Here is a 24230-nt window from a genome sequence, read left to right on the forward strand (position 1 = left end):
AGTGCAAGAGTACAAGTTTGCAGCCCTGTGGAAAAACTAATACACCCTTACTGCTTCCATAGGAATTCAGAGGGTAAGTAGCAGCCAGGTGCTTCTAATCAAATTCACTTGATTAACATCATCAAGGAAGTGTGAGCACCTCTATAAAAGCTGAAGTCTGGTTAGTTTGCATTAATGTGTATGTTAACATAATGCTATCCCAAGGTCAGACGGTGCATTGCCCCTTTTAGCATGTTAAATGTTAAAGTTTGTGACAGTACAATTTGTGCAGGACAAAGCCTTTTCTCTCTAAAAAGAACATGGCAGCATGGCTTTGCTTTGCGAAGCTGCATCTGAACAAAAGACAAGAGTTGTGGAACAACGTTCTTTAGATGGACGAGATCGGAGTAGAGATGTTTGATTGTATTGCGGGCCGCATTTTTAGCAAACACCTCATATCATTTATTTGGCAAAACAGCTAAAAAAAAGGAGCAGAAATTACAGGGTATTTAGCAGTGGTTGGTATATACCACATGACCACAATGTCCATGATTTTACTGCTGGCCATCCAGACCTTGTTACATAATATACTGCCCTATTTTCTCCTTTTCGCAGTCACTGCCTATATCTTTATAACAAATCACAGGCTTAATATGGTGTGAAGACAATGACTCTGTTCTGGAAATAATTGTAACTATTTGGGAAGGCCATTTTTTCCCAGTAACACCCAGAAAAAAGTAAGAAAAAGCTTACAGAAACCAAGATGCATTTCCTCTAACAATATCTAGTCCTAGAAATGACATCGCTCATGTTTCCACTAACCAAGAATGAAACAAATTTTCAAGAGAGCCGAATAGCAAACCAGATGCAGATGGTCCATCTGGTATCGGGGCTGGGGTACAGTAGGCTTGAAAGAAAAGGCTGGCACCACCCCCTGGGAGGGGTCAGCTAGCTGCCTGGCAGTTCCTGCCCAATATTAAACGCTCCCACATGGTGAACTACAGTTTGAAGCTCAAGAAAGGATAGGTGAAAGAGCCAGCGCGAACCCTTTGACAGAAACACACGGATACAAGGAGTGTTTCTGTGTCTCTGCAAGGCCGTTAAGTATTTACACTTACTATGCAAGAGTAAGTGCTGCTAGCACGCATATATGAATGATGTATTTTCCTCAGAGTGCACAAGCTCGGAGCTGAAACACTACATCGAGTACAGACAAAGACCAAACATCTTTCTGCTGTCTCAGCTCCATCTCATTCAACTCTTTACATCTGTGTCCTCTCGGTGCCCTATTTCTTCTCTGCTGCCTCTTCCTCATTATTTTAGTCTCCTTTTTTTCAACCACATGACTAGGGATGGGTATTGTTTAGGTTTTATCCGATACCAGTACCAAACCGGTACTTTTGAAACGGTGCCGGTGCTCAAACGGTGCTCGAACCGGTGCTTAAAGAATGGAGAACACACACTTTGTCTAAAAACCTCTTATGTTTAGCTGTTTTTTTTGTAAAAAGATAACAATGTTAGCCTTTTCTGCAGCTATAGGGGATATATGGTATCACTATTGGCTGGAAGCAGTGCTTAATCAATGGAAAAAAACACAAACTTTGTCCAAAAACCTCTCATGTTTAGCTGTTTTCCACTTTTTCCATTTTAGCCTTTTTGTCCAGGGTGAAGGGAGTATCTGCCATCAAACAAGAAGACAGCCGCATGTAACTACGATGATGTTTGCTAGTTCACCTTACATGCATTAATGTAATAACGTGGTTAGCCTACTCAATGTAAATTACACATGAACAACAGTAAGCTACTCACGCAGAGAAGAACGGCTGCTGCTGCCATCATCATCCGTCATCATTTCTGCTACACTGGCAGGGCTACGGGCCAGGACTCTCCTCTTCGAGTTCTTGGGGGATGTTGCTAACTCCAGGTCCGATAACAGGCACCACACCCGCAGTAGATGTGCACGGTGTGAGGTCTCGCAGCAAGCTATCAAATATGGCGCATTTCTCGGCTTTAAAAAAAAACAAAATGCGTCGCCAGGTGTTTCGTCAGATTCTTGGTGTTACCTTCTTTGCATAATATCAGCTTAAAGCACTTGTTGCAGGCTACTGAGTTTGCATCTTTTGCTGTGAAGTACAGCCAGACTTTGACCGCTTCGCCTTGGGCATTTTTAATCTGGAGCTCTGCTCTAAAAGAACGTACGTACCTGGGCCCGCCTACAATCCTTGGAAAGGTAAAATGATTGGCTAGAATTCAAAGTGTATGACATCTCAGGGAAATAAAGCACCGAAATAAAGCACCGAAATGTGCGTTGCTTTTCGGTCTGGTTACTACCGTTTATGTCAGATACCGGTACCCATCCCTACACATGACAAATTGTTTCTCTCACCTGCTGTCTTTGTACCTTGAACAATTTTATTGTGTTTAAATACTTAAAAACTCTTTTTTTTGTGCCACAGGCAGAAAGAAAGTTTCTTGTTTCTGTATTTTTGTCTTGCTGTGTTGTGTTCCTATCAAATTAAACAGAGCTACAGGCATTTCATTTAATACTGTTTAAGTTCGCCTGCAAAAAGTTTCAAGTGAAAATTATAGATAAACTTTTTGCAGAGCCTTAAATTGTTTCTGACATTTATTCCCTGTGGCCTTTCAGTGTCCATCACTAATCGCATTTGTGTAGTTAAAAAAAAAAAAAAAAGACAACAAAAAAAGGACATATATTGATAACAAACAGAGCTTGCGGAGTTTAAATTGGTTACTCCTCTTTTTCAGCTCTTCCTTAGCGATCTATTTTTAGTCCTCCAGGCTCCGGTCTGGCCTTCACCAGATACAGAAAAACCTATGGTGTCTAAAAGGTAAATGGACAGGTTCTTGTATATTGCTTTTCTACTCTATTTTACTCTTTATAAATATATGTCTCACCCACTCACACACATATTCATACAAGCACTTTCTTCTACGTCTAAGTGATTTCTGTGTAACGTGTATATACACACACACACACACACACACACACACACACACACACTCCAATCATCGCATCAGGAGCAGCTCGGGTATCAGTATTATGTTCAAGATACTGTACTTTGGCAAGCAGACCGCAGCACCCAGGAATCAAAGGGAAGCCAGGAATTGCATATATAACCCTTGTATTTAAAAAAGGGCTTATATATAGAGGAAATTGATGGCAATGACCAAATGAATATAAAGGACAGATTTCACAAACAAACCAGAGCTTACTCACATCACAGAGACACAGTTTTTCTCAGCTGCCAGACTTTAGCCATACAGCAAGTTTCTTTTTTTTAAGCTTTTGCTTTGGAGGATGTTAAGTACAATTACATTTTGGAGCCCAATCTTAAACAGCTAATGCACAGATCCCCAGTCACCTTCTGTAGAGAATAACTGCTAAAATACTGAAACATAACAATAAATGTGAGGAATAAAACTAAACATAACTGCACAGCATTAGAAAACCAAACAACACTGTGAGGTTGTGGTGGGTTTTTTATGCTTCTTTAATGTCTCTGTACTGCAGGCTGTAAAGTAAATGATGCTTTTGTTCTGAAGAGTGTGAGTAGGAGGCACAAAGTACAGTACACTCTGTCATGAAAGACCAGGACTACTTCTGCTTACCTGAGTGAGAATATCCAGTTGGCCTATAATGTGTTCCAGGGTGTTGGCTAGACCAGGTGGGACCCCTCCATCTGAAGCATGGGACTGTGCTTGACCCTGGGGTGAATGCTGCGGTAAACTCTGTGTTTGTGTCTGATGGGCAGTGGAGGAACTGATGCTGAGGCTTCCATTGGCATGGGAATGAGATGCTCTGCTCTGGATGCCAATCTGTCTGTAGCTCTGAGTGTGGGCAGCAGTTTGAGAGTCCTGCCTTTTAAAATGCTGAGCTGGATCAGAGGTCTGGAAACAAAGAGGACAGTGAGAGCTGTTAGAAACTTTGATATCTTGGATGTGTCCCTGTTGGGAAAGGGAGAATCTTTTCTGTTGTAGATTGTGCAATCTTTTAAAAAAGTTTAAATTACTTCGTGAAAACAAAATTGCTGCTCTGGTTGGCAGAAAAAAGTTTTAAATTAGAGACAATCGATGAATCGCCTACATCAAGTGGCAACAGCGGTAATATTAAATATTACATTTCCTGACAAAAATAAATCAACAAATATTTATATCAATGCAGGCTGAGTTTTTGCTCAATGTCGGATATTTGTCATGCATATTTACAGTAAAAGGGACCTCCCACAAAAAACACCACCTTATCTATACCTTTATGAAAACTGTTCTTGAGCTGAAATGAAGGCTACATGAAGTTTGGACGTCTATACCCATTGACTCTGCAGAAAGTTTGTGACCTCCGCGCACTATGCACCTCAGCATCTGCTGACCCCACTGTTGTTGTTCGCAATAGCTTCCACTCTGTTATAATACTAGGGTATTTCAAGATGGGACTTGTCGCATAAGTGGCATTCTATCACGATGCCACGATGGAATTCCCTGATCCCCTAAGAGCGACCCATTCATTCACAAATGTTTGTAGAAGCAGTCTGCATGGCTAGGTGCTTGATTGTATACAGCTGTGGCCATGGAAGCAATTGAAACCACTGAATTCAACGATTTGGATGTATCTGTGAATACCTTTGGCAACATAGTGTAATTAAATAAACAAACAAACAAACAAACACCCAATGACTAGACCCCTCATCGTCCCCCTAGTTGACTGGCAAAATCTTTGGTCATGGGCAGACTTAGAGCTCATTTGGAGCTTAAAGGGCTTAAACATTACAGTCTGAATGGAAACCAGTGTTGACTCACTGCTTCACACACACACACGCACACACACACACACACGTGCACACACACACGCCCACACACACAAAAGCTAAGTCTGTCGGCCTGCGTTGTGATTAATTCAATGAGGCACAAACACATGAAGCTCGGTGACCACATCTCTCCATCACCATGTCTACATGACTAAATTTGTCCACACATGTATACGTTTCTTTATATTTCTGTCTGCCTTTGCAGACCTCTGATTGATTGCGTACACGTGTGTGTGTCTGTGTTTATGTATATATTGTGTCACCTGTCCTCCATCCCAGTGAGAGAGACAAAAAGTGTTTACCTCATCACACATGCAGACTGAAGCCTATTCACATTCAGCTCAAAACGTCAAACTGTGTTGTTCCTAAATGAGTGGAGCTGTCAGCGATTGCTTGGCTCATCACATCTGCCACAGACGTAGCTTATAAGAACAGCTAGAATAAAACGAGCATGGGTTCCCTGCAGTCATGTACAAAGAGTCCAGGAGATAATCCTTGAGTGAGTATGACACATGGACCTGTCTGTCCATGTGTCATACTCACAGTATCAGAAACATCATGCCACTTTTTCAGTTACTGTTGAAAAAGTGGCAGTGTGAGAAACTGTATAAAAGTCAGTAAAATATGATACAGGTAGCCCACAGATAGTGCGCCGCAAGATAAAACAATATGTAGAAGCTGTTACAGGCTGAGATTTTAAATTGCAGAAGAGGAACCCTCATCAACAATATTAACAGTTAATTGTAGCTTGTTTATACACAGGATATTTGATTTAGTCATTTTTAAAATGACTTAGCGCCTGTTGATCATATAGTTTGACAAATTTGCACTTTTTCCAGCTTGTTTCACCACCTGATGGGATTCACCAACATTTTTCGATAAATCTGCCGCCATGCAGCCGCGGCTCTCTGAACTGTTCAGTGTGTGGGCAGAGAGCAGAGCAGCAGCACATTTGGCATCATAAAAAAAACAGAGAGAAGCATGAATGAGCTGCAAATGTGTCTTTTTGATTAATCGCTAATCTTGATAGATGGGTGTAGTAGATTAAGTGCATTCCAGGGTTTATATCCTATCTGTCCTTCCACAGGCTATATGGAAGTATCACTGTATTTTCATAAGTTTTAAAGCTTATGTATGCATGTGGGCAGCAATGCTATTGCTAAAACTATAAATCAGTCTGCTAACTCAACATGCTCTTCATCTAACGAGAAGTCGGGGAAAACCCCATTATTGCAAATGTACATGCAAGTACATGTAAATGTGCGCATAAACATGGTAACCATCCTCCTAATGAATCACCTGGAGTGGAAAAACCAACAGTGGAAAATTTCCTGAGGCCAAATTAAACTGACACAGCCAGCCATCAATATACCTCACAAGCTGCATAGAAAAAAAATACACACACCTCTCTCTCGCTCACATACTCACATACTTACATACATGTGTGTATATATATTTTATTATTTAACTCCCTGTAACATGTCTAAATAGTATATTTTACCATTGCAATGCTTTGGTTTTTTTTTACCTGCCACTCCAAGACGTCTCTGGATCGCTTTACAAGTGCTTCAACTTCAGCTGCTGCGCATTTGACAAAATAAGTGAGCAAAGGTGCTAATTTGTGCTAAATGGCGACCCATAAAATGTTTCCCCCTGTGGCACAATGTTTATATGAAAATCAGTCTACAAAAGTGCAATTTTCCTCATTTGCAAGTCCTGTGACTTTGACTATGACCTAATCAAACACACCTTAAGCCGTAGTAAGTGAAAAAGTTGAATATATATTTTTAACTTTTGTTCATTTTGTTAGCTATCCCTGCTGCCACTGGGTAATAAGCAGGTTGCAACCTGAACAAGTCGGCAGTCCATCTCAGAGCTAACACACAGAGACAAGCAAAAATTCACACTCACGGCCAATTTAGAATCACCAATTCACCTAACAAGCGACGTCTGTGGCCTGGGGGAGGAAACCTGTGTAGGCACCGTGCCTGCACCAGTTTAGAGCTCGACACCTACTTGCTGTGAGGCGACAGTCCTAACCACTGCACCGCCACACCGCAACTGATTAAATTTAACTGGCTGAAGCATGATAGTCGTTATAATTTTGCGAGCTGGCGAAACAATGAAAGGAAATTGTTTCGTGGAAGGAAAAGCACAGACGTAAACAATCTAAATCAGCGATGGCTTCATTTCCTTTAGCTGATTCATTGTTATGGTCTTGTTATTGTACATGATAAAATATATCATTATTATTGCCAGTGACACCTGCTGTATCTATAATATTTAAGCATTTGCTATTAAAAAAGTCATGTATAAAAACTCTCTGTAGTCCCAATGCTATATTTTTGACACTTTGAATTACTGCTAATCTTTATATGGTCCATAGAGAATAAGAGGACTGGCAAGTACTTTTGAACAGAAATGATAGAGGTAAGCGGTGCATTTATACTTATTTCAGGTACCTTATCAGTTGTGACGTGTCCATGACAGACAGGTCAATGGGGTATAAAGTTGATAGAAGCTACTTTTAGCCATAAAATATAATGGTTATAAGCTCATTACCTTAAAAGCGGTCGGTCCTGTCAGTCTAATGCTAAAGTTAGCTCAAACAGCTACAGTGTCAGCAGCAGCATTGTGGGTCACCAGTTTAATGTCAAAACACTTTCAGGCACAACTTATCTTTTCTTATAATAGATCTTTATTATGTTGTTCATGATAGTAATAAACCTGTATCCAAGTATGCCACTAGTGTGATATCAATAAACTTCATTTAAATCATTTATAAAAGACTCATATTACACTCAGATATTTGATTCATATCACACTCAAACAGAAATGTAGAGAACAAACTGGAAAATTGGTTTTAAACTGCAAAATGCTGTCACTCCTTAACAAATCTATGAGTTTCCACAGTCTAATTAGGGATCATTTCTATTCTCACTTTAAATTAATCACAGTCATTCAGGCAATGATTCTCTTTTACACTAGTCCTAGCGCAGATGGCACAGCTGGTGATAATGGCTCTTGTTGCTCTGCCATTGCATACAGTGTAAAGCATCAGCATCATCTCCTCACTGATCAAATAAGAGAGGCTGGTAGGTGTGTGGGTGTCACAAGATAACCGTAACACATAGACAAACATTTTCACCAGCTGCTGATATCTCAGTTAATTAGAGGGAAGCGAACCTTTTACGAGAAACTGCTAGTGATGCTTTTTGATGAATGAAGCCTGAAGTTACTCGGCCTCGATTGTGCCTCTCGACTTCACTACAGGCTCAAAAGGGGAGGCTGTTTCTCACTCTCATTTTTTATCTGTCCATGACTGGCTCCCTCATCCTTTTCTTTTCTTTTACTGTTTTTTTCTGCTTTCATCCCCCCCCCCCAAGCTCTCCAAAAGGTGTCTCTTAATGCCTCTCAAATTTTCTCTTTTCAATATAATCTTGCTTGTTTTCTTCTCCAGTGTCTGCGGCTTGTCTCGTTCTCTCCCGTGCTTGTCCTGCTTTCCCACTTTCTGTACCTTCCAGCTCTTCCTCTCCCTGCTCTTCCTCACTGATGCTCTCTCGCTCCACTAGACCATTAGGTTCTCTTTAACTCCACTTCTATGCGGTCTTTGACAGTCCTTTGTCACATCCTCCTGCCTTTCTTTTTAGCTCCTAATGTCAAATGTATTCAGCTCACACTGTTGGAACAATATCGCCGGCCTTATCTTAAAGATTCACACACATAAATGCAAACAGAGCCGTGCATCTGAAACATCTGTGATTGATGGGGGTTTATTTGCACTACAAAGTAAAGGTGATTCAGCGATAATGGCAATAGAATGATCAAGGAAATTAAAGTTCAGTTAGTGCAGTCTCTGAACACCCATCCCACACACACGCACACACTTTCCACTCCACGTCCTAAAGCTGAGCCACACAGTGTAGTGGTTTGTGTGTGTGTGTGTTGGGCTGTGAAGGAAAGCCTGCTGTGAGTTTGCAGCTCGTCTGTCTGCACACGTGAGCACGAGAGAGACCCAGATGTGAAGCTAGAGACAGAAAGAGGGGGAAGGGGTGGAGGGTAGATAGAAGGATTAAGGCGGATGTGATCAGAGAGCGCTGATCTGCCTGTCAGCAATAGATGTTACTGGCACACATGCACGCGCACGCGCACGCACACACACACACACACACACACACACACACACACACACACACACACACGTGTTAATGCATCTATGGCCACACCACAAACCAACAGCAAGTTCAGATTTGCTTAGCTGTGTTGAGCAGAGACAACCTGAATCACACACACTTTCAGTCTTTAGCCAGAGAGACCTCATCTTGCAGCTGGCTTACTGTGTTTAACAAATAGGCCTACATGTTTCTGGTACAGTTCCCATCACTGGCAAATTATCACGAAGCTTCACATTCCAAGTATGTTAAAGGATAAGCGTATCAAATTTGCTTCTCATGAAATCCCTGTGAATTTGATTCTGAGAGAGTAATGGGTATGGGTGGCCTTTGCCCCTGTATGAATAAACAGAGCATTACTGTCTCATTAGTCACTTTCTTCCTGGTGCGATGAATTTCTGCCAAAGGCATTATTGTGTAATAGCGGATGATCAGCAGAGGAAGAAGGGTGGATTTAACACCTGTTTGTCATTAGATGATTTAAACACAACCATCTCATAATTATCTCATCATTTCTAAAAATGTTAAATGTTATACTGATGAATTATTAGCAAATAACTGTACACAGTAAATGCATATTCACTTGCTTGAGGCGACTTATGTTGTGATTTGGCGCTATATAAATAAAATTGAATTGAATTGAATTGAATATTAGGAGTAAAAGTGGGCAACCTGGTACTAGCAAATAAGTACTGGCATCATCAGTGTTATCCAGGTCACGTTAGAGTCCCTTTTCAAAATAGAAGATGTACTTGGTCGCCAATTTATGAAGTGTAACTAGCTTCGTTTACACAATTTTTTTTCACACATCCATTCTGTCAATGAGTGTATGGAAAATTTAAGTAAGTAAATCAAAAATAACAGTACACAAAATACAAAAAGTTCCTTCAATTTCAAGTAGCTTTAGCCAGGAATACTTAAAGTGTGTGCAAAATACCATAAAAAAACATAATTGTGCTAATAGCCCACAAAAAAATATTGTGGCCAAAATATAAGCAAACTAGATATTAGGGCTGCCACAAACGATTATTTTGATAATCGTTTGTGGATTAGTCGACCAATCAGATCATACATCCATTGGACGTAAAACGTACAGCTTATTGCACCGCATGCATCTGCTCTTATATAACTATCATTAGCTTACAGCTTTAAGTGTTTAAGGTATGTGCTAACTAAAAATAAAGACAAGACGATAGTTTATTAAATTTTAATGAAATTTGAATATTGTTTCGGTGGAGTTTAATAAACTCAGGCGTCTGCTCCTTGCTATTTAAAATATAACAGGACACCGTAGTAAATTCTCAAGCATCTCACACTTCTGATAATCAGTTGTCTGCTTGACGTTTATTCATCTGTGGAAAAACTATAACTTTAATCTCAGCCAAACCGATTTACTCAGAAGCAAATAAAATACTGAAAAAAGCCAAACAATAACATTTTGAAGTTATCTAAGTGACTTATACATCATGTTTAACCTGAGTAGTGAAAGACGGCGGTGGGTTTGAAAACGATTTGCCGGGAGTCCGGTGTTCTCACGGGCTCTAGTGAGCCTTGAACCCCAGCTAGCTATCGAGCTAGTGGGTAACAGGCGTTCCCGAAAACGTTGGAGCGCTTTTGAAAAAATGTGGTGTCTTGATAAACTGAGCAGATATTTGAAGTTTACACAGCTACATTCTCGCCTGAAAATATGTTAAATGTTTATTTTGTGACCCAGAAAGAATAATAAGAGTAATATTAAAACTAACTAGCTGCTGCCATTGTTGGAAACTGAGCAGGGCCGCGCTATGACTTCTGGGATAGGTTGGGCCATGAAGTATACACCCGACCCATCCATCAAATCTGGGGAAATGAAGGGCGCATTTGTCGGAGTCTTCGATTTTTGGACAGTCTTCGTCGTGTCGCTGCAACGTAATCTGCCTACAAATGCGGGCATAGGAGGATGCGGTTCCTGAATTTGGAAACAGCTATGATATCGGACACTGCTTCTTCTTCTTCGCGGTTTAACGGCAGCTGGCATCCTTGTACATGCAGTGCTGCCATCTTCTGTTTCAGTCCGTTATTACACTCTTAAATCCTACTACTTATTCCTGCGTCTTTTGGGATCTTACAAAGCTTCAAATGACACGTCGACGATTAAATTAGTCGTTGACGATTTTGATAGTCGACGTAATCGTGACTAGTCGACTAATCGTGGCAGCCCTACTAGATATTCATTTGAAATGCTTAAATGTCTAAAGGGCATCACACAACGAGCATGTTGTGAAAAAGTGATGATGAGCATCAGTAACACAGCATCATTATATCTTAGAAACTATGATCCTCCTAAATGTGGTATGTATTGTCAACATATAGAAAGTATTGTAAAAAAAAAAAAAGATTTTATATATCATGTGGCGCCCTCTTTAGGACTGATCTGAAAGTGATAATAACGCCACAGAGCTATTTAAAATGGTTTCTTTTGTTTGTTTTGAAAAACGTGATATTTGAAACTTGAGGGTTATTACTAACATTCACACTAAACAACAAATTTTACGTGACAATTAAATGAAAATGACAATGAATAATTTTAGTAGAATACTAGTAAATTAATATGGGTTAAAACTGGGCAAATAACAAAAGCCCGAACTTTGCGGTTGTTTATGTGTGTGTGTGTGTGTGTGTGTGTGTGTGTGTGTGTGTGTGTGTGTGTGTGTGTGTGTGTTTGGTAAATGGTAAATGGTCTGTATTTGTATAGCGCTTTACACAGTGTGTAAGTAACTACTGCAGATTAAGTGAGCTGCCTTGGGGGAAATTTGTATTCCCTGAGTGCTTCTTGTTAACTATGTTACAAAGGTATGTTCCTCTCATACCTTTGGAGTCAGGGGTTAATATACTTCGATGACTACTCTTTTTGACATATGCTTTAGCATATGCATGCTTCTACATTCGACTCTATATTCTAATGATATACAGGTTTTTGATATTAACTGTAAACGGGCTCACATTTTCTTCATTTTTTTTAATTAGCCTGCAGTAGGATGTTTGGGCAGCAGTGTTCTGCAACGTCTGTGGTTTCTCCTTTCAGCCAAACAGCATCCTGTTTACTATATTTTGTTTCTCTGTACATAAGTCAATTTATAAAAGCACCATATTAGAGCATTTCTATGATTCCTCAATCCCTTTAAACTCATAAAGCCTTTGAATACCCTTTCTAAGAGATACAAACTATCAAATTCAGGCGAGCAGTTGACATTTCTCTCTCCTCTGCTTCCTCTCAGGCGACACGTGTGTGAGACTTGTGGCAGTATAAGAGAGATAAAAGGGCTTGTATTAATAATAAATTATGAACGGCTAAATTATACATGAAAAGGAAAATCTAGGAAGCTTGCACTTCCAGGTGCAGCTCCCAGCATTACTTAAACTGTAACAGTTGGTAACTGGCAGGATCTATTACTGTTGTGTTTAATGACTTGAAGTGAAAAACTGTAAAGAGATGCTAAATAACAGGTCTCCACGTGAGGGCGACATGTTTAATTCATGCCAGAAAAAGGTCAAACTCCACGTGTCTCTATTACTTCCATCAGTCAAATCAGACTTGTAGTCTAATCATTACAACCAGAATGATTGTGAAAAACCTAATGAACCTCAGATGGATTTATTCATTCATTTATTTATTTATTTATTTATTTATCTTGGTGTTCAGCTCAGCTATAGAGTAATTTGCATATATTGATTGTCAAAGTAATACCTGCCATCTCTATCAGGATTATGTAACCTGGGGATACGTTGTACACAGTTTCTAATGGAAAAACAAACAAAAAAGAAAGGGAAACAAACAAGAAGAAAGGAACAAAACTGTATATTATGCTATATTTTCACTTTTAACTTTCATCCTATACACAAAAACCACACAAGTAGATTTAGAAATTAAGTTTAAAAATCTGTGTCTCAGTATCACAGGTATGTGACACAGCCGTACAATGATCACAATATTTCAAGGAAATGTGTGATAATGAAATTTATGGTGATATAGAAAATACTGAAGAACATTTTATCTGTGATTGAAGCTTGCAGGCAGCGGCATTTATTAGTGCAAATAAGATGAAGGGCATTTTCAATCCATCTTTTCCAATGAGCTACTGTCACTGACGACAGACTAATTAATTCAAAGTGTGAATATATCGCCAGCAGTAGCAACAACAGCAGCAGCAATGGCAGTGACACAGCAGAAGTCACATGTAAGCATAAAAGTAGCCTTGGTAGCATTTTCCATGAAAATTCTAAGTAAACGCACAACACGACTGTCATAAAACTGAAATTCAAAAACATTATCTACCTTTGTTTTTTCACTAGCTGTCTAAAGCCCTGCCTTTTCACCATGTAACCACATCAGAAATGTCCTTCCTGTCGTGTGGACTGCAATTAGCAAGAGCTCCACCAATGAGTCATTTGTTTACTTCTTGGTTACACAAAAGTACCAGCTACTAGTTATCTCATCCTTGCGTGTCTTCATGTCTTGGTTTTACTCGATGGTGTGTTTTTACCCCAAGTGGAAAAACCAGTTTTGTAGTTTCCACCTTCAGCAAGAACAATTTTTTCCCCATATTTTTGCAAAACATTGTGCTTCATTAAATAGTTCCCATTTTGCTAAATCGTCAGGAGGCTGACAAGCAACTCTCTCTGTCAGACATGTTTGGGCATGTGCCGTTGTTGCATGTGCTTGGGAAAGTAAACAATGGTTTTGCCATATCATTGATATGGCAAATATCATATAATCATGTAAAAATGTAGAATCATACTATTGTGGACAACCCTATTTGGTAAGCATACTTATGTAGTACGCACTGAAAAGGACATCCATCTTAACTGCCCATTCAATCTCGGATTGTCCAATTGTGCACCTTCAAACACATTAGCAAATTTTTTTATGCTATATTTATGTGCAAATACTTTCAACAAAGACTAGTGCTATATTCTCAGAGCCAGCTGTTAAAATGTTTGATGTGCTTTCATCGGACAATATCTCAAAGCTGGTGCCAAACTAAAACACAACATGTTAAAGGAGTCTCCAGCTAAACTACTATAAGGCATGTTATCTAAAAACAGCTTGTTTCATATTTCTATATGTTTGGTCTAATAATAACTTCACACATTCAGCTACTGCTTCACTGGAGATCTAGGATTAAGAAAAAAAGGATAAATTACAAATACTAGCTTTTTACATTCTTTTAAATTTATTATTATAAGGTAGCAGGTAGCACACACTCCAAATACATTTACTAGATTTAGAGATCGCAGTGCATCTTCTGTTGACCAAGTTGTTTTTATTTATTGTGGAAATGGTGGGAACTTCAAGTCCATACAGACAAAGGTGTTTAAATGAGATTAAAACTGTGGTCTCCTTTTCATATTTGTTGTCAGTTTATCTATTTCCAATGTTCTGATACTGAAATTACTAGTAATTTACATTTTTGTACGACTCAGAGGAATAATTATGAAATTATTTTGCTGGGAGTGAGTCGATATAGACATTTTTCTTTTTAAATGAGAACAAGACCTGGATACAGATCCCTCATTTATTTGTTTTTGTTTTAACAGATGATTGGAGGTTGATGAAACGGATCAAAAACCTCCTGTGGATGATTCGGGATAAACTGACAAGGCAACAATCAAACAGTCTGACAAAGCTCTCTGGGTGGCTTTAGATTCTGGATTTTCCAAAACATAAAAAACAAATTTGTCAAACACAATACAAATATAAGGATCATTAATCTCACATGTAACCTATGAATCCATGTGGGGTTTTTTAAGAAGAGAGAGAGCCAGCGCAAACATCACAACTGAACCACAGCTGGTTCTTAATCAAGCAGATGTGAAGAGCTGCTTTTCCATTAGTGCTCAAACTTCAGACAGCTGTATTTGAAAAATCATATTTCCCAGTGAAAGGGTTCAGTGGGGTTAAACAAGAACAGGAGTTCTCAGAAGAAGAGAATACATTTCGTACATTGCACTAATCATTTCTCTCTACATGGTCCAGCTGCCCATTTTCTAATCACCCTTTCAGGCACATCTGTAATAACGGCTGTCAAGTGGAAGAGCTATTAAATCCATTTACAATCCTGTTCTCACAGCACAGAAAGGAAAGGCAGACAGAAGAAAAAGCAGCCGTGAAAGTTCCACAAATGGCATTAAGAAAGCAGGTGCTTTTTTAAAGGACACTGAGAGCAAACTACTTAAACTAGGAGTCTAAGAAAAATGTTAGAAATAATCACCTTCACATAGATGATGCTTGATAAACACTCACTTCTAGCTGAAGCTGATCAATGGAGCTTTTAAGTAAATATCATCTTTGTTAAAGATTACAGATGTGGATGAAGATATACAGAAATGCTATTATTTTTATAAGAATGATGGTTTTATAATAGGTTGAACCGGATGAGTTTCACTGCTGGACTGATGTCTGCTATGTATGTGACTTAAGAAGAAGACTTAAGAATAACACTATAATGCTAGTTGCTCAAAGTGTGACAAGGATATCCTGCCTTTCCTAGCTTAATTAGTGGGCATAAATCGATGAACAGACACATTTATATTTTAAACAACCTCCGTTGGCCAAATTGCTGTACAGGTTATACAAAATATACACTGAAAACAATGAAAACAAGTAAACAAGACTGTGTTTGCATAAGAAAAGACAGGACACTAGGATAATAGGGTTTTTTAAGTGATTTAAAAAGAATGGGCAACTCTTATGTAAAAAAGGTAAGTTGTTCCGAAGATTTGGAGGTGCAAAATTCAAAATTTATGAAATGTGTGTCTGGCTTTGTTTTTACTTCCTTTTTAAAAAAAAAAACATTTTCATAGTTTTTTTTAAGCTCACTTGATGATCAATCTTTGCTTACAGGAACAATGCCGTAATAAACATCAGCAAACTTCCTTTTGTTGTTGTTTTTAAATAAATAAAATAAGTATAAACAAATAAATACAGACATATGGAATCTTCCGTTTTAGCAGCTGTCTGGAGAAAAAAACCAAACAGATCGCCAGTGCATCGGCCCAGCAGGGGGTCATCTTAGGCACAGCAGGCTGTTGAGATTGGTCGGATAGACTGGTGGAAACCCCGATGAGTGAGATGACATGCTGGGGACATTGTGTTTATGTATTTTTTTTCCTCTAATGGAAATTGTAAACAGCACTTAACAGTTAATTTTCATTTTTTCACCTTTGTTTACTATGAAGTTTGCCAGTCTGGATTTTTGAGTTTAAAGGTAAGGCAGCTTCACTGTGGGTGGATCCAAGCTCATAGCAGACCAATCAGTAGGAGGGAGAACAGCAGAGAGCCAGGATTTGTTTATGCGTGTCTGCACATGTGTGTGTCTCAGAGAGAGAAAGAGAGGAAAGACCTAGGCTGTGCCCTTGTTGATGTAAGTAACACTATAGAAGTCAAAAGGCTTGAAACCAAACCGGTCCCAGGAGTTTCCCAGACGACCGGTGACACCAGTCTCCTTTGTGTGCGTCCATGACACATTGAGCCTTTTTAATATTTAAACATCTCTAATGGCAGCTCTGCTGTTTGTTTCTCATTTATCCTTGGCTCACACTCCTTTCAGTCACTTCCAAGTTTTTGCTCTGGCCAAACTTAGTAGGACAAAAGTCACATTTCTCTGCGGTTGATCGTTTTAATATTGCCTTCCTCCTATGGTTTTAATCCAGTCCTCAACAAGTAATTTTTGACCCCCTCCCACTGTCACAGCCATAACTGCCTTGTGTTTCAGAAAACTCCCTGGTGCTCTTTTAATTCATACCCCATCTGGAGCTATGTATAGGCATTCAAAAGTAAACCGTTTCATTATCTCCTTGTTCTGCATTTTGTCAACTCTCTGTATATTTTGGCTTTTGTGTGAAAATGAAGGAATCCAAAATGTTTCAGCCACTCTGATGAAAAAAAAAAAAAAAAAGGTGGGAGGGGGGACAAAAAATCAGAACTTAAACTGCTAAGAGACGTCAGATAAGTTCATGAAATGGTTGTTATAATGTCAGCTGCTAACGGGTACCCCCTCTAGTGGGTACGCTACGAAGATATTGTAAAGGTTTTTATGTTTCAAAGTGGTAAAGTAAACTTTTTATACAGCTTCAGCAGCTGGTCACTAACATTTACGTTAATAATAAATTTTAGACTGAGTAAAAATTGCTGATCACCAGTTTGTGTTAACTGTTTCTGCTTTTTAATAATACATCAGTGTGAGGAGTTCAATTGTTATGGAAACGATAGGCCGGTAATCGCACCCCAAAGGAGTGTTTTCCAAACACTTTTTAAAACTGTAGAATCATCAATTTTTATTTAAGTTGCAGCTAGCTGCAGCTTAGCAGCACATCAGCTGTACTTTCTCCTCAGATAGAAACATCAGACAGACAGGGTGTGGTGGAATAGGAGTGAGTGGAGGCTCCGAATGAAAAACAAGGAACTGTGTTCTACCAAATTACTCCCGTGAAATTGGAGAAAGCGCTCCCACAAAATGGACTAAAGAGTCAGTAAGGCTGTTTTTTCTTTTTTTCAAACAATCTAAATGACATTGATTGGCTGTCAGAATACTATCCAAACCCTCTTAGTTGTCAAATTAAATCAAAACAGTAACAGCATAGTGCAGTGTGCTAATGGAAGCAAACTCTTTGTTAATGAGTTATAAAAAATAAAGTCACACTATAGGTCGTGAGAACAGAAGCATAACCACAAACACACTTAAAATCTCTTCAAAGATCACTACGCACAACACAATATTATCACCGACGAACTCTTTTCAGTTCCAAGAATTTGTTGTGATCGACTACATTTTTAAAACTCACCTGCGGTATCATGCAGTTTATTTTATTTTTTCCTCCATTTCAATAGGAAAAAGAATATCCTCCATATCAAAGTGTAGATGGTGAATAAGCAGGCATTTCCTGCCCTGCATGTGGGATATGAATGTGGCTTTGGGCCAAATCTAAGAACTTCAAAGGAAGGGAGGAAATAAGCTGAGAGGCATCTGTGCACATGTTTGTGTCTTTTCATATTTATTTTTCAGCCAGCCAGCACACATGCATGAAATACATGTGCACACATACGTTTCAATTAGTGCATTTTGTATAGGATTTATGGTAGACATATTTAGTTATATACATTTGTATTGGCATACCCTAACAACCAAATTATAAAACTACCCTTTAACAACATAAAATCTTGCTGGCTAGAGCGGTTGCTAGATGCTGGTTAGCAACTGTCTGGCAAACACCAGTCACTAGTAGGGTCATGCAGGCCTACATACTGGTGATCACTACCAGATTAAAGCGATCACCTGTGGTTTATATGGAACATAATGACATGTTATCAATTAGGTGTGAAAACACCGTAACCGAACAACTGGGAAACGTGCCAGTAATGAATAAAGGAAACGATGTGCTTGGAAGCATATGTTTCTGACTTAGTTCTTTATTCTCATTGCTAAACACAACACTAATCACTGCACAGTCACACGGTCACAAAGTGAAACCCGATGGGCAAGTGCTAAGGGGAAACACCACATAGGGTTTAAAATGCCCTTAGTAGTTGAATCCTGGGTTTGACCCCACTGACTGGACCTCGACCTCTGTTGCCTATCATTTGACAGTTTCTGGCTATATTTGTTCAGCTTCTGAATAAAGGTAAAAGCCAAAACAGCCATCTTGTTGGGTTCCAAGTTCCTTTCTGTTTGGACTTACCTTGCTACGTAACACAGATGTATGCGAATTAAGGGGGAAGTGAGTTGTGGAAGTAGCCGTTGGTGTCTGTGAACTGGAAGCAGTTTTATGTTGCAGTCTGACGCCATCACTGAACTCAACACAGTCAAAGTTGCTCTTCCACACCATTACCTGTGAACCAGATATAAATGTATTAAATAACAACACTCCATTAAAGTTAGTAATGAAGAATGTTAGAATACTCTGCCATCACCTGTTCATCAGAGCCTCCAGAGGAAAAGTACTCCCCTGTTCTAGAGAAGGCCACACAGGTGACTGGACCCTGGCGTGAGGTAAAAAGCAAAAAAGGTGGAAAATGAATCTCACAATACAGTAAAGTCATATCTGTCTGACAATGAAAGTAGTCCTAAAACTATCAGCTATGAACTGTTTGCTTAAGTTGAAAGAATCACTACATTTGGAGAGAATGTTTTCTAAAAACCTCAACAAATGCAGCTGAACAAACTGGCCCCATCTGTGCTAAAGATCACAATATTGGTTAAAATGATTTGCCAATTAAAAGTCTCCATGTCTAGCAACTACTTTAAAGGCTGCCTAATTGATAAAGTCACCATTTTCATGCACAAATAACAAAAATAAGCAACATTTTATAAATTCAATAGGCCAAATGATTTCATTTATCATCAGTTTAATCACTAATAAGTAAACAGTAATGTCTGCATAGATTAAAAACTCCATGTGAGACTGGTGCTGTCTTACTGTTGCATTCATTCATTCTCAAACCTTACATATAGTAACTTAGAACGATATGACTAACATTGTTTATCTCCTGCCAAGTAGCTCAGCTGCAGCGAAAATGTAGGTGCAAGTGTAAACATGGGCAGGGAGTAAACACAATACAATTTAATATGATACAGAATACAGTAATATACCCTAAAGGCACTTGCTGGTAAAAATGTATTTAAGATTCAATACAAAACAAAAGCTGGGAACTTTTTAATTTTATTTTGTTTGAGGCTTGTGTTTAAGCAGTTCGACTATCTCTAAACTGAACCCCTAACAAAAGCTCTTGAGTGTGTGTGTGTGTGTGTGTGTGTGTGTGTGTGTGTGTGTGTGTGTGTGTGTGTGTGTTTGGAGGAGGATGTGGGTTTGGAGGAGGATGTGGGTGTGTGGGGCTGCAGCAGAGCAATCAATAACAAAAAGCAGAAACTCAGGTGGAGTGAGGTCACGCATGGTCAGAGCCAAAAAGGATCACCTGAAGGATGTCAGGACTTTGGCATCCTTTGTGTGTGTGCATGTAGCTGGAAATAAAATTCAGAAATCATGTTTCTCTTAGTTTATTCTTTTTTTTTTCCCCACCTCACAATGCAGAATGGGGTCAACGATCTCAGCCTGAGCCCCGTGAATGCATTCAAAGAGGGGATGAAGCAAAGAACAAACGAGTGCTGGAAAAGAAACGGACAGGGAGTCTGCTAAGAAGAAAAAAGGAGCTGTGTCCTGTGGCTGGCACCCAGACAGGCTGGTTTGGGTGAGGAATGGTTTCCCAGAAGCACCTGAGAGAAGCAGACAGTGTCACTATAGCAACGCGACGGCCTGACAGACAGCATGTTCTGTCTGTGCTCTGACTAATGCCTGCTGCCAGGCTGGCACTTGCCATGGCCAGACACATGCACGCACACATGCACACATGCACACACGCACTCACAAACACAGCCTGACAGAGCAATGAACCTAACTTGTACATTTTATGTACCGATAAATGAACACGGATAGCACAAACCAGACAAGACCCATATGGTGCCCTTTATAAAGGCATGACTAACACGAACGATAACATACTGCTACTGCTTTTATTTTGTAAGCTATTTTTCCCCTCTAAATCGTCCCCTTTAAGCACAGTCATAAAGAACTTTAGGCTTGTGTAAAGTTCTGTAAATCAGCATAAAAAACTGTTTCTTAGACCCTCTTAATTATGCAGTCTTGTAATATGTGTACAAGACATTCTTTGTATAAATTTAACTGAAAAACCACAAAGAGCACAAAGCTGTGCACTGTAACAACCATAATTAATGTTTACATTTCAAATTCACAAATGGGAAACAAATCTGAGAAGTGTATCAAATATGTGGTCTTTTGGCATGAAAATATGCATTTTGTGTAGTTTCATATCCAAAAGTTAATCATTTTGATACACATTACATACTGACAGAATGTATTCAGAAAACTTCTATAAAAGAATTCTGCCTTCCTAATGATCCTGCAATAATCGCTGACTTTGCATTTGTCCAACCACTTTCCTGCCCGCCTTCTCTGAGCCAACGAGCTTCTGTTCCTTCTATGTTCTTTAAATCTCAGTGTTCTTCTGTCATTCTGTCTTTCAGACTCCCATTCATGCAACCAGCCTCCTACCCATATCCACATCACTCCGGTCACTTAAAGAGCTTCAACAAGGCTCCATCTCCATCACCACCAGCGTCTAGACTCGAGGTGGGGGTCCTGTCCTAGTTTCTGTTATTTCATCAAAATCTAATTGCCATTACTGAAATGACGTATCTCAAGAAATCATTATTAATTATTTCAAATGAACTGTCTTAACTGATCTACCATTAGTAACAGTAACATACAAACATGAAGATGCGCGTTTCAATGTCAGCTTGCAACAGAAATACAGATTACCTCCTAATATTTGGGGAAAAAGACATGTTTGTTCTCTAAACCTTCCTATAACTGCTGTACCTACTTCATGTATTTATTACTACCAGGCTGGACTATTGTAATTCATTATTATCAGGCTGCCCCAAAAACTCCCTCCAAAATATGTCAGCAACAGGGACTAGAAAGAGAGACCAGATTTCTCCTGCATTGGCTTCGCTGCATTGGCTCCCTTGTATATGAGAATTTCATTTAAAATCATTCTGACATACAAGGTCTACAATAACCTGGCTTCATCTTCTCTTATAAACCACATAGTACCACATCACACCACCAAAGCACTTTGCTCTCAGAGTGCAGGCTAACTTGTGCTTCCCTGGGTATTTAAAAGTCGAATGGGCAGCAGATTCTGGAGACAGATAGTCTTTCTACTTTTAGATGAAAACTTCCCTTTTTGACAAAGAATATAGTTAGTGCTAATCAGGTAATCCTGAATCCTCCCTTAGCTACACTGCAATGGATCTCTTTTTGCTTCACTCACTTCTTTTGACTTTCTTTTGACTTGTCTATGCACCATTCTAGATTTACTGGCTCTCTTCCACAGAGTATGTATATATTTTTCCCGTTTCCCTCCTCTCACCCCCAACTGGTCATAGCAAATAGCTGCTCCTCCCTGAGCCTGGTACTGCCAGAGTTTTTTTTCCTGTTAAAAGGGAGTTTTTCCGTCCCACTGTCACCAAGTACTTGTTCACAGGGGATCGTCTCACTCGTCTCGTTTCACTGTATTATTGTACAGTCCTTACCTTACAATATAAAGTGTGTTGAGGTGACTTTTTTTTTTATATCAAGCTATGTAACTACAACTGGACTGAATTTAATATGGATAACCGAAAAACACAACTCTAAACAAATGCAGGATTTTTGCTATGACTAAAGCAGCAGACTCACTTGTGTTGATTATAGTTGGCACTTTTAATAAACTGGTTTGTTTCTTCGTTATCAAGTCAGTTTGGGTGCCAATCGGCACAACCTTTGAGTCTAAGAGTGTTAAACAGCTGTTCAAAAACTATAAAAGGTTTGAATGCACTGTCATGCAGCTGAGTTATTTTATTTTCTGAATTCACTTCTCACACAACATGAAGTCCCACAGTGTACTCCGTTTCAAAGAGATTATGCCATTAAGGATGACAAGCGACTCATCTTGTTCATGATGTCTTTAAAAACCAAAATTATCTCAAGCACTTAGTTAAAGAATTACTTTGTGAGAAGTTTTAGAACATGTTGTGAAAGTAAGTTGTCAGCGAGTGAAGCAGAGAGACAAATTAACCTAAATTAACACAATTCAAACCAATCAGGTAATGTCCTCCCGAGGCTGGGTAAACAACACATTCGTCAGCTACAGCACCAAAACACTTGTTTTCACGTATGGTAAATGCACACAGGCCTACACAAATACACAGCACAAACCTTTACACCCACACTGAACAGATGGGGGTCTCTCCCATCTCCAGCTATGCGATTGGAGAGACAATTAGCACTCTTAGTCTCCTAGCACCAACAGATTGGTGGTGTCACCGCGGAGCCAAAAAGAACAACAACACAAACTGAGACACAATATAAGAGATGACAAATTTGGAGGCGTAAAGAGAGAAAATGAAAGTTATTTATTCATGACAGAAAGGAGAGTCTTGGCAAGTGCCTGGAAAGAAACACAGATGAAACAGAGAAGACAGCAGAGGAGACATAGCAGAGACATAGATAAACAGATGGACCACATGTGGTACTGGCAAGCTGCCGATTTCCACAACTAGCCAGCAACCCGGTCCATCGGCTGTTTAAACAAACTGATACATTCAGTGAGCCGTCCGGCCAGGTGGCCCTGCCAACCCAAATGTGAGTAAATCAGATGTGAGACAAAGGGGGAAAAAATGTGACGAAAACATGGCAAAGAAAAAGTTGTACCGAGGTCTGAGAGGAACAACGGGACAAAATCAGAGAAGGAAGAGAAGAAAAGGAGAACTAGATCCAGAAGAACGGAGGCAGAAACACAGTAGCGTTTCCTTCCAGCAACCCTGGGATGAGTCACGATGAGTGGGCTGCCCGTTCACCAGGCAACTACTAAAATACCCCATATACAAAAAACGGCAACGTACTCACACACACACACTCACAGACGTACACAAAAGAGATGTCAAACACTCTCACACATAAATGTTCGCACCAAACTCTCAACACATGCGGAAAACCAAAGCAAACAACAGAAGTAACCTGTCGTGATAATGAGAGGGTAAACAGAACAGCTAAGCCTGCCGGACATCTAAACAATATTTATGTGTCACATGTATGCGTGTCTACCTGGTGACCGTGCAGTGTATACAGCAGCTTGCCCTCTACGAGGTCCAGGACTTTCATTGTGGAATCGCTGGATGCAGTGATTAGGAAATTACCAGCTGGGTGGAAAGACAAACTGTTCACCACACCGCTGTGAACTGGAAAACACACACACACACACACACACACACACACACACACGAAGAAAAAAAACACACAGAGTTTAAAACAGGCTTAAAAAAAACTAAAGCTTTTGTTACTATAATTAAAATTTTAAAAAAAATGAGACAAAAAGTAACTGGAACATTCATTAAGTAGTTTATTACCTATTTAACATTTTTGTATCATAAACAAGCAAGAATAATTAAAGATTTTTATGATTGAAATCATGACAATGATCATGTGTGGTCTATAAGACATACCGTAACGGTGAAAAAAAACCGATGGAGTAAATCTATAGAAGGGATGTGAATCCTTTCCCAACTTTCAAAATCTTTATACATCTTTTAGAACACATAGAAACACACATATATATGGTAAATGGCCTGTATTTATATAGCGCTTTACTAGTCCCTAA

At 39.3% G+C, this 24230-nt stretch overlaps 1 protein-coding gene across 2 annotated transcripts in view; it reads right to left on the reverse strand.

Moving 5' to 3' along the window:
• Positions 1-24230, reverse strand: part of poc1a (POC1 centriolar protein A) — a 53070-nt gene that overhangs the window by 11178 nt on the left and 17662 nt on the right. For both annotated transcript variants that reach the window (XM_005724679.2, XM_005724680.2), the window contains exons 7-10: positions 23678-23811; positions 18924-18992; positions 18692-18841; positions 3610-3888 (exon numbers count right to left, since the gene is read on the reverse strand). In XM_005724679.2, coding sequence (XP_005724736.1) covers positions 3610-3888; positions 18692-18841; positions 18924-18992; positions 23678-23811 — 632 coding nt within the window. The remainder of the gene's footprint in view (positions 1-3609; positions 3889-18691; positions 18842-18923; positions 18993-23677; positions 23812-24230) is intronic.

The sequence above is a fragment of the Pundamilia nyererei genome, unplaced genomic scaffold (genome assembly GCF_000239375.1).
Source record: "Pundamilia nyererei isolate P.nyererei 1_Seehausen unplaced genomic scaffold, PunNye1.0 scaffold00012, whole genome shotgun sequence".
Lineage (NCBI taxonomy): Eukaryota > Metazoa > Chordata > Actinopteri > Cichliformes > Cichlidae > Pundamilia > Pundamilia nyererei.